General features: G+C 35.5%; 1 protein-coding gene across 4 annotated transcripts; it reads right to left on the bottom strand.

Annotated features, from left to right (window-relative positions):
* Window positions 1–5,509: 5,509 nt before the first annotated feature.
* On the bottom strand, window positions 5,510–16,316 carry LOC112288942 (ubiquitin C-terminal hydrolase 12). 4 transcript variants are annotated; one of them, XM_024533708.3, is made up of 32 exons: window positions 15,862–16,316; window positions 15,538–15,598; window positions 14,765–14,915; window positions 14,521–14,678; window positions 14,067–14,332; window positions 13,202–13,420; window positions 12,998–13,106; window positions 12,627–12,742; window positions 12,407–12,505; window positions 12,169–12,278; window positions 11,934–12,008; window positions 11,611–11,689; window positions 11,260–11,406; window positions 10,863–10,943; window positions 10,657–10,776; window positions 10,408–10,530; window positions 10,108–10,191; window positions 9,816–9,904; window positions 9,592–9,700; window positions 9,336–9,404; window positions 9,105–9,215; window positions 8,812–8,867; window positions 8,298–8,475; window positions 8,095–8,196; window positions 7,904–7,984; window positions 7,687–7,752; window positions 7,427–7,492; window positions 7,149–7,235; window positions 6,834–6,947; window positions 6,650–6,724; window positions 6,421–6,507; window positions 5,510–6,197 (listed from the first exon to the last, which is right to left on the bottom strand). In XM_024533708.3, exons 1-32 carry the CDS (start codon window positions 15,886–15,888, stop codon window positions 6,156–6,158), a joined length of 3,357 nt encoding a protein of 1,118 aa, XP_024389476.1. In that variant the 5' UTR covers window positions 15,889–16,316; the 3' UTR covers window positions 5,510–6,155. The 4 variants fall into 4 exon arrangements, with proteins under 4 accessions (XP_024389476.1, XP_024389478.1, XP_090110469.1 ...); XM_024533710.3 differs by having other exon boundaries at window positions 7,904–7,975; XM_090254343.1 differs by having other exon boundaries at window positions 7,904–7,975; window positions 14,765–14,909; window positions 15,862–16,119.
* Window positions 16,317–17,824: the final 1,508 nt, after the last annotated feature.

Raw genomic sequence — 17,824 nt, 5'->3', positions numbered from 1 at the left:
GAGAGTACAGCTAACTTTCAAATTATTTAAAATACGTAAGGTTGAATTATATTTATAATTTACTGGTTGATAAGGCAATATGAAAAGAAGAAGGTTTATTTTAGCGATTTCCTTACATCAATTGCAATGTGTGTGTGTGTGTGTGTGTGTGCTTACATATATATATATATATATATATGTATATAAAAGATTCAATGTAAAAGGAAAACAAAATTAAACAGTCTAGTTGAAAAATATATTTGTTTGAAAAGGACAAAACATTTTTTTATTTGGAATTTTTTTTCCTGTTAAGTAAACTTTATAAAATCTTTCTAGAGTTGTGATGTCCTACTCAAATTTATAATCATCACATGAATAAAAGAAAAAAGTATACATATTTTATTGTATTATTGCTGCAATTACCAAATACAAAATGTTACAATACACAATCCATTGGGTTTTTATTTAAAATAAACTCAAAAATAAATAAATTAAGAGATCTTTTAAAACAAATAAAAATACCGAGATTGATACCCTCAAATTTTGAAAACTGGAGTCTTTAATAGACGTAAGTATGTTTTTGCATTTTTTCTGTTTGCTAATATTGAAATAAAGACAAGACTAGAGGCAATCTTGTACAACTTTATGTCCATTTATTAATATCTTTCACAGTATATCAATTCTTTTTTTCTTTTTTCTTTTTTTCCTTTTGACAAGTTGTACTTTGTAGAGGATTATATGGTGATATAATGTCATTAATTTATGATTATCTAATGTTGTAATGAACCCAAAATCATTGGATTGAAGAATATAGTAGTGTCAAATTAAAAAACTAATGTTGCAAGAAATACAAGAATGCCTAACCAAAGAGGATAAAATGACCACAGAGATGACTTATTTTTTAAAAGAGTGCAACAAAACCATTGCAGTTTTTGTTATCATTTTTTAGAATGTCATAAAGATTTTTTTAATTATGTAGTGAATATAATATATTTTGAAATGTATTTGTTAACATCTTCATTACTAAAATATTTCTATTTCTTGATGCAAAAGAAATGTGTACTAAAGGTTGTAATTTTTAGATACATTTATAAATCTTGTGTTGATTGCATAGAATTTTGATATACTTATTTAGTAATGAGGGAGTGCAAAATCATTGCAATGCCTATTACTATATGAACCATAATATAAAACTAAGTCAAGAAGCCATTGTTGCAAGGCTCACAATAATTCTATATTTAAGAGTTTTCTATCTGTATTCAAAGAATAGATATTTTTCTAATATTTATTTAGGATATTGCTAGTGTGATCATAGGTTTTGCTATTGTCACCATCATCCACCACATCCCACTTTTGTTCAAAATCTTTCAAACCAATCAACTTTTCTTTGTTCAATACCTTTTCTTTTATTTTTTTGAAAAAATATATTGTTTGGAATAAAAATAAATTAAAAAAAACATATCAAGTGGGTGTCAGGTTGTGGTGGCAATAATAAAAAATTATGGTGGCATTAGAAACATCCTTCATTTAAACATTCAAAACATGCAGAAAATACAAATAATAAGCTATTGAGACAATCTTTGATATAACATATTTGTAGCCTCTATGAACTTGTAGCCTCCGTAAACTTATAGCTTAGAAATATATAACTTGATTTTTATTTTTTTAATTTTTTTATTCTAATTTTCAATCTTATAATCAACATTAGGTGACATCATGTTGGTATTTTATTTTTTCTACGAAAAACATAATTCCAAAACAATATAAGATTGAAAGAGTACTACAATTAATTAATGTTTTTTGTGATGCTACTTTTTAAGTAAATGTCCATAGTTGAATTTTGATTCAAATTAAGATTATTGATGTCTTTAGATAGATTAATACATGTAATTCTGTATTTTTGGCTCAGATACATCATTAGCTCAATTTAAAATAATGCTTGACATGATAAATATATGACATACATAAAAATTTAATAAATTTACAAATTTTCACTAAGATCAATGTGAGCTCCAAGGGTCTCTTATATATATATATATATATATATATATATATATTCTATTTCACTGTGAGCTTCATAAAAGCAATGAATCAAAAAATGTCATTAATATTGAATTTTTTCATGTAAACCTTATAAATTATTAATATATATTTTTTCATGTCAAAGAAATAGTATCAAGAGTTTGAAAAAAGATTTAGAAAAATGTCAACTTAATATCTATGCTAAACATATATAAATCTGGTTAATGAAACCATATAGAAAAACTAGAATTTTGAACTAAATGTAATTGTATAGTTATAAAAATATTTGCATGGATACTTTTATAGGACAATAGTAGTTATAATAATATGAAAGTATAATCCTTGTTATTTTAATAGTTCTACATACACATAAAAAAAATATTTTTATTATTATTAAATTATTGATTCTGTGGATCTGAAAATGTTATTTGATTTTGCACTGTAATCCTTTGTGTTTATTCATTTTATGTATTAACACTTATACAAGATTTTTTTATGATATTAATATAATAATTATTTAGATTATTGTTGATGTACTTGATTAATTCTTCTGATGTTTTATTTTTTTATTTTACTCGTTAATAATCACTATTTATGCTGAGAAAATTGAAACATAATCATAAATTATAGTTATTTTATTTTATTTTATTTATTTTTAATTAAATGTTCCATTCAGCTTTCTATGCTTAGCCAAGTATGAATTTTTGGCTACAATATAATATCTCTTTTACTAGTACATTGGATGAAGCACTAAATATAAGAGAAATTACATTATTATTTAGTATATAGAATTTGCTATAAAAATCATGTTTTTAATATCAAAAAAATTGATAAGAGTATCTAACATTTAATAAAAAAAATTACTTGGTTTTGGAAACACATAATTCAAAATAAGCCATTTAATTTGAAATCAAATGCAAACATTTAAGCAAAAATAATAGATATTGTAATAGTATTCTACTTTGCAACAAGATAAATTATGATTATACTTTGTAATTTGGATAACAACCACAATAGTATAATGTAGTTGCTTCTAATACATGTTCAAAGAATATGAAAGAAATAAAAGAACAAAATTTTCATATTAAAAGGCAAAATAAGGTAATTGGCCCATTAGTAACTTAAGCAATTCAGCATACATGCAATAAGTATATAATGAATAAAATATAATATAATATAATAATTCCCATGTAAGGATATTGAAATCAAGAAGATTTCATGAATTTTTACACAATTTAACTTAAAAAATAAAATTATATAAATGTTCTAGTTGAAAATTCTCTTCAACCTAAATCCAACATATAAGCCAATCTAATTCCAATCATTGGTGGTTTACAAAATCAAGAACCTTCTTTTAAAAAAATTGAGAAGTGTGGTACCTAATTATGCTATCAAGTTTCACCTAATTTTGTGCTACCTATAGATAATGTATAGATGAGGCAGCTAGAATTCAAACATCGATTTGTAACAAATCTACCATTTTTTAGTGGAATTATTGTTGCCATTCTTTTTTCTTTATACTCATCTCCAACCTTGTTTTACACATCTTCTATCTTCCGGCCTCACTCTAATGGCTCTCTTAAGATCTCTCTCCTCCATTGGATTGCATAGGCCATAGTTAAGGTATTGGAATGTGATGCAAACTTGTAAGATTTGGATAGATGGGCAATTGTTGCAATTGCAACATGGATTGTATAGGGATAATATAATTTTGAAATGGGCTCCAAAACAAAAAATAATTGTCCCTCATGAATTGCAAGTCATATGCTAGACAATGCAATGAAATGCAAACTAGCCATGTTATGTGCGTTCCCTTGATGATTGCATGCCACTTTGAATACTAACAAATTTAACTTACAAACACTAAAATCAGTTGTGCTCCTTGCTTCACAATTGAGCTATGCAACTACAAATGTAGAGAAGTTGAGAGCATGCAATATTTTATTTCCAATTACAACTTTCTGGATTTTTTCCATATTACCTATGCAGTACTAAAGATTACAATCACACTCCTCAACTACATCATGAACATATAATTATCAACTGCCTCATGTTTGCAACTCCATCAATACATAATTAAAATTTAATAGTTCAAGCATGCCCATTCCTAGTACAGTGTTTTATAGATTGTGCATAACTGACCATTATTTAACTAGTTCCTAACCTATTTTCAACCATCAGATGTCAAACATAGTCATAAATAGGACGCCAAACATGCAAAAATATTCCACCCTATAGATCAAAAATAGAGGGAGGAGAGGAGATGGGTGGATCAAGTATGGATAAGCTACCTTAAATATAACAAATGAAAGCAATTCAAAAGATAAATGATGAAGTACATGTAGAACAAACTCTATATAAGACAATCTTTATGGCAATAGATGACTAAAGATTGACAAAAAAATATTATATATATATATATATATATATATATATGTAAATACATATTTATATATAATTTATATGTATTTATGCTTAATATGTAATTAAGGATAAAATACTATGTTCTAATAAGTTTTGTTTTAGGTTGTTGTATTGTGATATAATTTAATTGTTTATAATTCACCACAATTTTAACATCTTTAGTTTAATTGGTATTTGATGATATCATTGCTTTACCATTTGATATTTTATTAAGGCATTGAAGTTGAATTAGCCTCTCAAATTGTAAGAAAAGAATATTTTTTCCTATTGTAAATTTATGCAACAAATTTCATAATTGAAATCTACAATAAAAGATTTAAAAAAAATATATAGTATACCAATTCTATGTGAAGGAATCAATATATTCTTTACATTGATATATGAATTGATTCTATAAGAAAATTTCACATCAAAACATTATTTCTAACTTCATATTCTAATATGTTACACATAGTTGAAATTACAAATTGTTAGAATATTAAGTTAGAAATAATGTTTTGATTAACTTAGTATTCTAACAACTATGAGGTGATTTTCTACTTGACAAAGTAAATGTTCAAAAAACATTTATTTCCCACTCTGATTTATTAAGAACCTATCAATAAATGAACACAAAATAAATTGTAATTGAGGTTTCTTGTTTCAAGTCCAACAATCTTCTTCCATGTCTTTTTCTTGTGTGCATTCATCAACAGATTCATGATATATCCCAAAATTCATGACAAATTATTGTATGGTTATAGAATAGCGTTTGCTTCTCAGTGCAATTAATTGTTGTAGGTGTAAAGAAAAATTACTCAAATCTAATGAGAATCAAACACATAGATCACTCCTTTTCGAATTGAAGATAGCAGGCACTCCTCTCCATCAACCTTAGGTCTCATTTGAGATCTCTCCGTGACATCTGGTTGTACCACTTTCCGATGACACACTCAGAATGAGTCTGCCAAAGCAATGGAAACATAACATGGATTCCAAGTAAACATGCCATACTCCAATAACAAGAGAAGTAGCTAAAAGTGCAAGGAAGAAGCTCATTACGGGCTCAGTCCAGCATATAGTCTGAAGCAAAGACTAAACCAAGTTTTGAATCAATCAAAAAAAGATATCGTTCACTGAAAACAACGTGAACACATAGATTGTGTCTGCATAAGAGCTTTCAGGTGCCAACTGTGACACTGACATCATGTACAACACTCGCTAGATCTAACACTGAAATCTTGAAACAAAAGTAGAAGGAATAAGATGAACGAGATATAACGAGTGTACTGAGCAACTGTGTGCCCATAATATTCTGCAAGGATGAGAGCGCCGAACGCCCTTAAAGAAAACTGCGTGCTGATAAAATGCGAAAGTCATCGTTGAGGCTAGATATTATGTATAGAGGAAGAATTCGGGTGAAAGACTACACAAGAACTATAAGTGATTCATTTCGATACAAGGAGCTACTGCAACTCTGCATAATGCGAAAAGGGACAGAACTTTTCACAAACACGCACATATACCACTTGGAATGAGTATATAATAGGCCACATAGTGAATTCCAGTAACAGTAGAAGCGTATTATTCCTCTTTCCTGCTCATCCTTCCGAGCACTCTCTTCAACTTCAATACCAACCACACCACAACCGCCGCCTTATTGCAAGGAATCTGAGTAAAGAGGTCTGCAGTACCCAAACCAAACTCATCCGCAATCCTCAATTATGTTGCAGACACCCAAAAGCAGCTCCTCAATTATAGATCTTTACAGGTTTTTCGAAGTTGTGACGGTTCTGCCAGATTCCAATCACAAAAAGGCAGTAGTAACAGTCGGAATCAGAAACTTTATATTAAAAATATTAAACATAAATGCAATACAATTGCAACATAAGCAAGCATTGAATAAAGATCTTGTTTTACAATAAAATCAGATAATTTGAAAAATTGCAGTTTACTACCAAAAACAACCTACGATCTCTACACGGGGAAATAAAAGTTGATGATAAAGCCGCAAACCTGGTTTGTAGTATGTGACCGTTTCGGTGCACAATCAGCATGCTCAAGCCCCAAATAATGCTCCCATGCACCGTAAGTGTCTCGTTTCTAAATCACATAACCAACCGATCAGAAATCAATAAAGATGAAACGATTTGATTTAATAAGCTATGTAACACTAACCTAACTGAGGGATGACAAACAATCCCGCTAAAAATAATAAGTAGCAGATCATTTTACTCAGGCTTACCTGAAAACGGGCAGCAACAACATCTCCATCTTGAAGATACTCAGGTCGGCCCAGTGAAAGAAACGCAAACTTCCACTGAACAAATGACAACGTCGAGTTGTAATTAAATACCGCCATGTTCTCAAAAGTTGAACGGAACGCACACAGAAGTAAGTCCAAGTGATGCAGACATTAGTTAACATACCTTAGAGAATTCTTCATCAGATATCACTAGCTTTTTCTGAATACGTTGCTTCACTTCAGTCAAAGTCTCATTCTCACGAACCACAAGGAAAAATGGTTCTCCAAAATTTTGAACCTGTGAAGGAAGTGATACAAGTACTAAATACCGCATAACACAGATATACCAGTTTTTGAGGATAAATGATCAAAATTATCATGGATCATAATATGGAGACAGTATTGAGATGAGAACACGCACGGAAGCTGAACTTACAACTTTTGGGGTCAAAGTGATAAGATAAAACGAAATCACCAATATATAGGTCAAAAGAAATACCATGTAATTTTGTGACGCGTCACGCGTGAAATGATACACGTGAATCAAGCGATCTTGAGGACCAAGTTCTTTCTCCTCATCAGGAACCTGTCAAAGCCAGGCCCATCAACCACTTAATAATAGGTTACATAGATGCATGCACTGGAGACATTTTTAGAGAAATCAAGCGCGTTTAGCAAAAGTAACTTTCACCCCACCACTCTAATTCCTCCATGTACATTACTTTTCCACTGTCATAAATCAACAGGGAATCACCAACACACAGAGAAAAGCCACACCTCCTCAGCTCGAAGCGTCCAGTATTGATCATTGATGTTCTCAATCTTCTCGCTCAAGGGGAAGATCTGGAAAGATCCCAAAAGATGTCGCGAAAATACATTTATCATTTCAACTTATTACCGACAATAAAATCACGAAATCAGAAATAGGGCATTAAAAATAGTATAACGCTACCATTCTACTAGAATCAATGACCCCCTCTCCCCCCCAAAATACCAAGCTCAAATGCGATCCAAATAGACTGAAGTCTGCAAATAACCTTGTAAATTTTGTGATAGAAAACTTCAAGAATGCGAAGCTCCGCCTTAGGACTTGAAAGCTCAACCTTCAGAAACCAACAAAACAAGCACAAATTACATAAGAAATAAAGCCACTAAAAAGAATTCTATCAGGTGTATCAGGTGCTGCTGATGTATACATACACATTCCCCGAAAAGTAGCATTAAGAAATCGTGCAGTGAAAAAATAAGAAATACCTTCCCCTTTAACTCGTTTACAACATCCCCAACTGTACTTTGTTTGGGAAGACGAATATTGTGAACTGAGACCTGCATGCACTTTAAGGACCAATTAGATATGAAATGAGCTAAAAAGATTTCCACCTGGATTACCAGCGTCAAAACTAGGCTTTCAAATGCCTCGAAAACCTGCAAATGAGCGAACCAACCTCCTCTGTTTTCGCGTTGTGGAAGGCAACCTTCAAGGTTTTTAAACCCTGAAGCTCAGGAAGGGGCAAATCCAAAGTCTCAAAATAGAGAATATCCGACGTCTGGGCAAACCACGAAAAAATCAGACCAAAATCATTCATTTTGTAAAACAAAAATATTCACCACAATAAACGAATTAACAGTATGATCAATTTCGTTGTACCTGATTATAGTGTACGAGCATATCACTTAGTCTTTCAACCCCCCGATACTTGATGGGTTGTGGTTTTGGTTGCTGCGAGTAACAATTGTGTGATGTAAGCCTGATCTTTGACGCGTCCTCCAATTTAATTTCTTCTGCTACCTTCTCGACCACATCATCATATGTGTGTTGCTTCGACCTACAACACAAAAGATAACAAAGTTTAAAACCTGCAAACCAAGAAAAACTGGATATTTTACATTCATAATAAAGTTCTCATGGGGGGGCTGACCAAAGCCCGTATATAATAAATAGAAAGCCGAGAACATCATCGCACCAAAACTAATCAAACATTGCGAATACAGTAATAACTAATTCTATTGCACTCTCACTTCAAAAAAGCTATATAAAGAACATGAAACATCACGGCAGAACAGTCACACAACGGATGGGAAAAATAGGTATAATTGACAATAATACTAATAATATAATCTCAGAATGTATACAAGCAGCAAAGGCAAGTTCAGAAACTTACAATTCCAGACAAAATTCGTCATCCTTGGGTTTGTCTAGGCGACGAAAATGTACGATCTTCCCAATTCCCAACCAAAAACCCAGTGTGAAAACTACAGTACACAACAAACATAAAATTCTTGGAAGCAATGAGACCATCCCACCGAAATCAACTTTTTAGGTTGGTGCAAAGAAAACTACTTTGTGAAAACAGTCTAAACAAAACGCTTATTTCAATGCTCAAAAAGATAAAATCTAAATATGTTGTCAATGAAGTCATGACCCATATATTTCGCCCATAATCGTTCGTGTTACCTGTCGGTTGCGAACATACTCCAAAAATGATGGAACGTCAGGGTACCGGGAAGCCAATTCCTGCTCCCTTGTTAGAGCTCTCTGGTAACAGATAATATCACCATCTTCCAACTGCAAAATAGTCACCCCGTCTGGGTCAAAAAGCTTCCTAAAATAATTAAGTACTAATATTCGTAACAAGCATTTAATACTAGCCTTCATGGACCACAACAGGAATGGAGGGGAGCTAACCTGGCTAGCCTTGAAAGTGGACTTCTTTTCAATGTGCTCGCACATGACATTCGGCTCAAACTTGATTTCCTGCAAGCTTAGTGCATGGATTAGATAGAATGATCCAACTGGCGAAAATAGTGCTGACTCATAATCCTCACATTCATTGTGTTGTTATTTGTGGACACCTTTTTCAAATAAATAGAAGGTCAAGTTTTAGAACATCCAGAAGAGAGTGAGAAATTACAAACTTCATCAAACTACTGAGTCATTATACCTCGTACAGCTGGATCTCCTCGTTCGGAGGAAATCCGGCCATCTCATTTAGCCGCTCCAAAATATCAGCTGGTCTACCACTTGCCTTTACATAAGATCTACCTACGTAACTGCAAAGACGCCTCATAGAGCAGTTAGTATGAGGTCTGAAGCATCAAACCAAGTAACGATGAGCATACTCAAAATGATAACCATCATCCTAATATTATTCGGAGAGACGCTCACCGCAACTCCTCCTTCAAAGGATCGTACAGTTTGAAAAACAAAAGCACATCCTCCTTCGTCTTAATTGGAGGAGGCATTGGAACTGATTCCTGTAAAGAAACAATAAACAGAAGGAAAACCGGTTCAAATTACGGTAACAAGGTTACATACTAGTGAAATCCACACAAAAACCAGCACATAAGAGTTTTAAATCCACAGAAATAAAATAGACAAAATCGTGTCATACAAAAATGACGAGCTGCAACGCAAAAAATACCCAAATCGGTCGTGTATGAAAAGGAAAGATACGTACTGCACCAGGGGTGCGCTGCACCTCCAAGAAAAGTTTCAACTCAGCATTGTGAGCCTTGTTGGAGGCCTCTTTTAAGTGCCCAACCTGGACATCAGAACAAAAGAAAATTCAAAAGCATTATTAATACTGCTGCATTCAGATCACGAGTGACTTATCTCCTAAATTTCAAGAGCTTTCGCAGCAAACGGACGAGAATACTAAAGCGAACACAAAAAATCGCTAACACAGAGAATAACAACAACACCAAGAAAACCATCAAGAATAATTATGAATCCCAGTGCTGACAGAAGCAGAAGCTACCGTTTGAGCCTCTTCTTGCTCAGTAAGTGGTCTATTAGGACGATATGTGTGGTTTTGGCGCTTCGCCCAAAGCCAAAACCGTTGACACTCAACAGGGACGCCAAGCTCCTTCGCTATTTCCTCCTGCAGAAGTGAGCGCACAATTATTCAGGCTTGTGAGGTTAAAATCTCTAGTGACAAGCAATTCAGTCGAAACCAAGCACAGTTAAACGGCATCGTTGACTAATTAGGGTAATAATGCGGACATGCCTTGAACTGCGTAAAGAGGGTTTGCTTTTGGATGCGGAAGCTGCGAACTTTTTCATGATCTACCAAATCGAAATGGATGTCCTTTCCAATCTGGTTCTGTAGGTCTTCATCCCGTCCAACCTAGAATCCATGAAAGTATTCAATCAGTCCGTCTGCTACTTGGATTCCATGATAACTAAATGCAAAAAAATTAGATGCAAACTTGCCTTAATGATAGTGTAAAGATGAGCTTCAGCCTTCTCCTTCCTCTTCCTTTCTTTCTCCTCTTGCTCTTTCTTCAACCTCACCTGAATCAACAAATAACACGACTCAAATAAGGAAACTGAAGCTTCAATATATATATATATATATATATATATATATATATATATATATATATATATATATATATAAGATGGTTTTTTCTATATTTTGAGTTTCCTCACACACACACACATATATATATATATATATATATATTTTAAGCACCATCATTTGGTTAAACGGAAGGGGCTGAATGCCGCCAATACTGGCAGTTCTCAACGCCGAGTTTAATACCGAATTACATAGAGCAAACAGACACACCTGAAAGGAATAACTAGTTTCACCAGTTTCTTAAATTACCTGCAAATGTTCTGCAATATCCTTCTCATCCACATTGCAAACAATCTTGTCCTTGTCGGCCTCTCTGATATACACCAACATGTATGCGTTTGAGTATTTTGTGAACTTGAAGGGAGTGTTATTAAAACCTGGATTTGTTTGTGGAAGCTGCAAGATAAGAACATCACCGCACAAATACGGCTGGATTTTAGTTGCAACGCTAGAAAAAACCATCATAAAGCATAATAATATCAACTAGTACTCTGAAGTATACTGATTATCAAATTTCAAAATAAGATTTAATATTAACTGGTTATCCAATGATCAATTAATGTGCCGAATTTTAAAATGGAGGAAGATCGCGATACGTACTTCCTCCTCTCCTCCATACTGCTCCTCAAGAGCTCTCTTAGGCTCCTCCTTTGTCACTCGCTCATCATCAAACTTAAACCTATCCACAGTCATCCACAAAGAATCTTAGAGTGGATCTACACTCACACCTACGCAAAAGTAAAACAAAAGCGTCAAAAGCTCTCCTATGTCCTATATCAAACCGTGATTTAACTATGAAAGATGACTGAGAATTCTAACAGTGGAAACCGACTTCTACTTTTAAAATACGAGTCCATGCACATGTAACCACGCTCGTAGAAGCAAAGACAACCGACAATTACGAGTTGATGCAGAAAAAATACCACTGGTCAGAGAGTGTGGGTCTGATAAAAGCGTAGTAATGACCACCATGTACTCCACCACTGTGAACCAGTACACTGCCACGAACAAAAAAAAGCCAATATCAATTGAGGCGATGCAATAAATTTTGGCACAAGGCACACCTTCTGTAAGAAAAAAATAAATTAATAAGTAAAAAGGGATGTATAAAACATCAGGAAAACATTAACACGAGAATCGAATGATTATGCCCCAAACCTGTGCAAGGTGTACAAATTTCGAACACTACGGTCGGCATCAGGAGAGAGGTACTTTCCGTTCTCCCTATCCAAGTCTAGTTGCAGTGGAAACTCATAGCGATCATTAATCTGCACAACAGAAATATTGCTTGAAGCAAACAGTATAAAAAGACGCAGAATAATACATCAAATACAGAACTAACAAGCTAGAAGAACACAATGCAGCAAATTGAAGAGAATGAAGAAAATCTCTTCACCTTCACCATTGTGTCTCGCATAAAGTCATACTCAAAACGCTTTAACTGTAGCTGAAGAACAGGGGGGAAGTCTATAAATAGGACTCCTTTTTTCGCATCCTGCAGGACACAAACCCCAAGATATGTTTAGAATAATTCTAAGACACAACTCAGATACTGAACCTAAAGGCCTGTGAAATAGGGTCATCCACCTGATTGTACTTATATGAAAATTCAGTACCTGCAACCCAAATTGTTCGGCGTGGTATTTGTTCTCGCCCTCCAACCGTTCTACTTCAACATACTTGTCAAAAGATTCATATACATCCTTGCATCCTTTCACATCCAGCTGCAAATCTGAAAAGAAGAACATACTATAATATTAAACGCTGAATGCTTACAATCTAGTGCCGAATTGGAGCTGTACTTCCACCTGGAAAAGGTTCATGCGCACGTCCTAAACCACAACCGCAATAACAATATGATATTTTCCAGGTTCCAGCAAACCAACCCTCCTCTTTCTAAGACAGATGTTCAATGAAACAAAATAAAGAATCATTCTTGATTGTCAAAGTCTCCATCCTGCTTCTAACTTCAACTGCATAGTCGTACCATAGAAAGACTCTTTCCGTGTTGATTTATAATCAACATTGATGCACTCTATGTAGTTCATGTGATGCCCTTCGAACAGTTGCTGGATTGTGCCCTCGACAGCAGTTCCCTGTAAAAGCACAGAAGGATTCCCACCAGTAAACATAATGTACCCAGCTACTCTTGAAAACCGAGAAGACATAGCTAACAGAGATTTATCCATACCTTCATTTTGTCTTCCAGCTTCTCGCAAAGAACCCGATTCAGCTCTTGAACATCATGTTGCATAAAAGAGTCGTAGGTGTCCCACCCAAAAGATTTAGTGAGATCCTTTGTAGCAATACTAGTATCACTGTACTGAATTTTATAAAATAAGCTCTGTAGGGCTAGAGGGATGCTGTTAGATGGAACATCGTTTTCAGTCGTTGGCATATGATAAACAGCCTGCAGCAGATCAAATCGACAGCAAAAAATTTAGATTGAAAAAGAACAAAAACTGCCAAAAACTTTTAGTAGAACTGTTGCTCTCTGCAAAAGGTGACTATAACTTCACTTGGATCCAGCAAGCTAAACAATCAGTGTCACTAAACTATCAAAAGAAACCGGTATGTTCGTCAAAAAAACTGAATTGTCATGACACCGTGCTTACAAAGATTAGTATTGTCATACAATTATTGAATGAAAAGTGTCAAAGTTGAATAGAAACAAAAGGCACCCACAGAGAGGGAACTGGTGGCATCCGAAAAGAGACCAGCAACCACTCACTATTGCAGAAGTGTGTCTGCATCGCTACGACAGCTAGTCATTATTCACCTACTGGACTAACTGGCTGCAAGTCAGTTGAGTTTTGCAAAACATCGGACCATTGTGGACTGGAATGAATGCCAATTTAAGCTATTACTTGGCTGAAAGGGGTTTCACGTAAAAAACGAGAGCTGGAGTGGCAAAGTTTCTCATTCTGGTCTTTCAGTAATAAAACGAAACTGAACTAGACACAATAAACCGAAAACTGGATAGAGCCTCCTGGCACTGAATTGCACTGAATTGCAGAATGTAATTCAGAAATGATCTGTGATGGCAGGGAAATAACCTTCCGAAAGTAGGGCAGGTGATACAACGTCTGGAGGAGAGAATTCATGTAGCATGTCGCTCCTTGATTCTTCAATCCAACATAACCTGTCTCTTTCTTCGAATCATACGCCCAGTAATCGACCACCTTACGAACATTCACATCAGCTTCTACGATAAGAGTATCATTCATCAAGAAACCTCGAGATGGATCGTACAAGTCTGGTAAAGGCATGAACGATGTGAATCCCCAATCACTTTCGCGTACATTAAAATGATGCTGTGTATCTGCAAAAGAAGTCATACGTGCCCTTCAGCCGCTGTTACACAATATTCTGCTCCAACATGTCTTTAAGTGCACTTCCAACAAAACTACGACCACGTCCGAGAATGACAAAAGCAAATAAACCATTTCCAACGCCCATTGCATCTGCAAAGAGAAACGCTTGCAGAGGATGGAGGCATACAAAACGAACCTTTCTTGACAGTCAACTTTGGGTCATACGGATTCACAACGGCCAGAGTAAAATGTGCAAATCTACTCCAGCCATAGGGTAGCTGCGCGGAATCAGCAACATCCAAGTATACTGAGAGATGATCCACATTATTGCCTTTCGGAAATAACAGCACCCGCCTGCAGCACCATAAATGATCCCGCTAAGATGTCCACCCTCAAATTCAAGGAATACAACAAATGCAGATACGAGGTGGAGTGCTTACCATTTGTAACCACCAACAGTAAACGTTTCGGAATAATGCTTTCTCAGAGATAATTTCGAGAAATTCTCGATATTCCATGTAAATTTCCCCGTTTGAGGGTCATCCACATGCTGATTCTCCACAGTAGCAACACCTTCTCCTTGCCCTACCACTACACAACCATGGGATAATGAGCAACTCTTCTGATTCAAGACCAGATATTCGACCTGATTGAAGAGCATGTATTTGCTCAACAGGAAACTACCCTGACTAATAAATAAAAGCACTTAATCCCTAAACAACGACCAAAAATCCACGTTCAAATAGCGGTAGCAGCCGACCAATATCACTACACCCAATTTTGAAGTGCCTGGACGATCTACCCGACATAATCAAAACTCCATTCACTTTAGAGCCACAATAAATTGGATGAATTCTACCTCCAAAAAAAACCCTCTGATGACTACAGATCTACGCGACGGCAGTCGAACAGATGGCAGCAAGACTGATGAATTGCATAAAATACACTCGAGAACAATAGCCTCAATTACTTGAGATCTACATTAAGACACATACACAACGACAACTCGGAACGCCAGGAAAACTCGGAGTCAATTTCATGCACGTCAACTACCACAGATTACACTAAGGAGCATATTTTCGGCTGCGGTATTTCCAAACCCTGAACAAATCCACACGGCATTGCATGCCAGAATATCTCCTCATTCCAGGGCTTCGATGCTTTCCCTAACAAGAGACTGAATTAATTATCCACACTGATTCCTGCCACACACCTTCCATCGGTTCAATAACGTCGTTGAAGTCCTGGGGAGGCACCAGCATATCATCATCCTCCTGCCACATCCGCACACCTTGCGTAAGTCTAACATCCAATGTGGATCCAATGTCGGACCCCAAACCCCTAACATCCAGTCCTAGATTCCCCTCGCAATCCACGACAACGCTTTCACACCCTCCACAAAATCTAAAAGCTCATCAAACCTCACACCCTAACTACACCGACATCCAATCACCACCGCCATCAGAGCAAGCCATCCAGCACCAACCCTACATGCAACCGCACGAACGAACGAGCGCAACAAACCGCCACCACGTACTTCCGGGGGTGCAGCGATGACAGTCATTCTGGCGAACGACAACACCGACAACGCTCGTCCGCAATCTCCTCACGCACGCACTCCTCCCGGCGCTTTGTTCACCCTCGCGATCCGACGCTCCTCTTTCTCCTCCTCGTCTTCTTCCTCCTTTTCCTCCCTCCGAACCCGTCCTCCGCCAAAACCTAAGCCGAATCGCGTCCGAAATGGCTCTCGGGCTTGCCCATCCCCGCACGGCACGTCACATCAACCAATTCCCTAAGCTCCAGCCCTTGGCCACAGCCGCGAAAAGGCTACAGCAACGTGGAGGAGAGCACTGGTGTAGATAGGGGCAGGGTCAAGGCGGAAGGGGAAAGGGGAGGGAAGGAAAAAGAAGGGGAATGCCAAGGATGAGAGAGGAGAGAAGAGAGAGAAAGGGGGAAGAAAGAGAGAGCCAGACGGTCGAAGCGAACAGAACTTCTTCTTCCTCTTCAATAGAGTGAGTGTGTGAGTGAGTTCATGGGAACGTCGGGCCTGCTCCCCGAAGTAGTATGTTTAGGCTAGCAACCCCCCGTCACCCTCCCCTGCCCTCCCCGCGATCCCGTCTCACTGGAGCCCATAAGAATTACCTCCCCAGAGCCCACACACTCACCCTCCTGCCCTGCCCTGCCCTGTCCAGCCCGTCTTCCTCCTCCAGGAATGGGTTCCCTAACCCTATCCCGGGGGTCCTTCCTAGGACTCACCCTTGCCCTCGCGGATAAAGGTACCTTTCTGATCTCCGTCCATGACCGTCCCTCCCTCCCTCGCGAACCCTCTCTCCATCCGCATTGGCTGTGACCATGCCTAACTAATCAATCCTCTTTACCCAATTGTAAGTGACCACAAACACCTGAGTTTGTGAGCGAGTTAGTTAGTTCCAGATGTTTTTGTTGGAAACTATCTCTTTAGCTGTTTATATTCAATTTTTTTTTTTTTTTTTTGAGCATGTGAGTAGCATAGTTCTTCACATTCATACAGTGATTGTTGTTGCCAACAAGTCCACTTGCTTAATAAGTCTATTTTAGATTTGGAATTTTGTAGATTGTAATAGATTAACTCTTGTAATTGGATTTTCAAGCATTTTTTTCATTACAAATGTTACAAGAGCATAAATTTCAACTTCATTTTTAAAAAATATAATATTATTTTTTTATAATAAGTTTTAGTTTATTTCATTGATTTCTTCTTATTCAATGTGACTAATATATATATATATATATATATATATATAACATTTATCATTTGCATCAACATGGTCATTTACCAATTTCTTCTCATTCAATGTGACTAATATATATATATATATATATATATAACATTTATCATTTGCATCAACATAGTCATTTGCCAATTTCTTAAGTAAAATACAGAGATGTTTAGAAATCAATGATGGTATTTGGTGTACTAACTTTAATGTGCAATGAATTTTTTTGTAAATTTTATCAAATTTTGTAGTATATTAAAAAAAATTATGTAATTTTAAATTAGTATTAGTATGCTTGCATAAATTGACTAAATAAAATTAAAAATTAAGAATTAACATAAAATACGATGCATTGTAAAATCTAAAATTAAAGAACAAAGATAAAGATTGTAATGTGCTAATAAATTTTGTTGAAACATTTGTATATTGTAATAATAGAATTGTACAACAATCTTAACACAAAAAAGTTTAACTTCTAACCACATTGAAACATCAAAAAGTGATAAGCCAACTATACTCACTATTAGAGTATCAAAATCAAATATAATACTACATATTAATCTAATAGTTGGTTTTGTATTCTATTCTAGCATTAATTTAAATTAAAAAATAATAATTTTGTGCATGTAAATGCAAAGTACAGATATTAACAAAAAAAACTTGTTGTCAAATCTAAGCTAATAATTTAACATCCGTCTTTGTAGCTTCATGATTTTATTGCATATGGAATATATAATAATTATT

The sequence above is a fragment of the Physcomitrium patens genome, chromosome 11 (genome assembly GCF_059467195.1).
Source record: "Physcomitrium patens ecotype Gransden chromosome 11, ASM5946719v1, whole genome shotgun sequence".
NCBI classification, from domain to species: domain Eukaryota; kingdom Viridiplantae; phylum Streptophyta; class Bryopsida; order Funariales; family Funariaceae; genus Physcomitrium; species Physcomitrium patens.
The sequence above is the reverse complement of the archived record's forward strand: the minus strand, read 5'-3'. Positions and strand labels throughout refer to the sequence as shown.

Bases quoted from the DNA above. Each gene is read 5' to 3' on its own strand.
- LOC112288942 (XM_024533708.3), bottom strand. From the start codon at position 15,888: ATGACTGTCATCGCTGCACCCCCGGAA. The intron at 14,916-15,537 runs GTGTGTGGCAGG...ATGGTTGTGTAG, and splicing joins CGTTATTGAACCGATGGAAG to TGGTAGGGCAAGGAGAAGGT. The intron at 8,868-9,104 runs GTAACACGAACG...GGAATTGGGAAG, and splicing joins AGTATGTTCGCAACCGACAG to ATCGTACATTTTCGTCGCCT.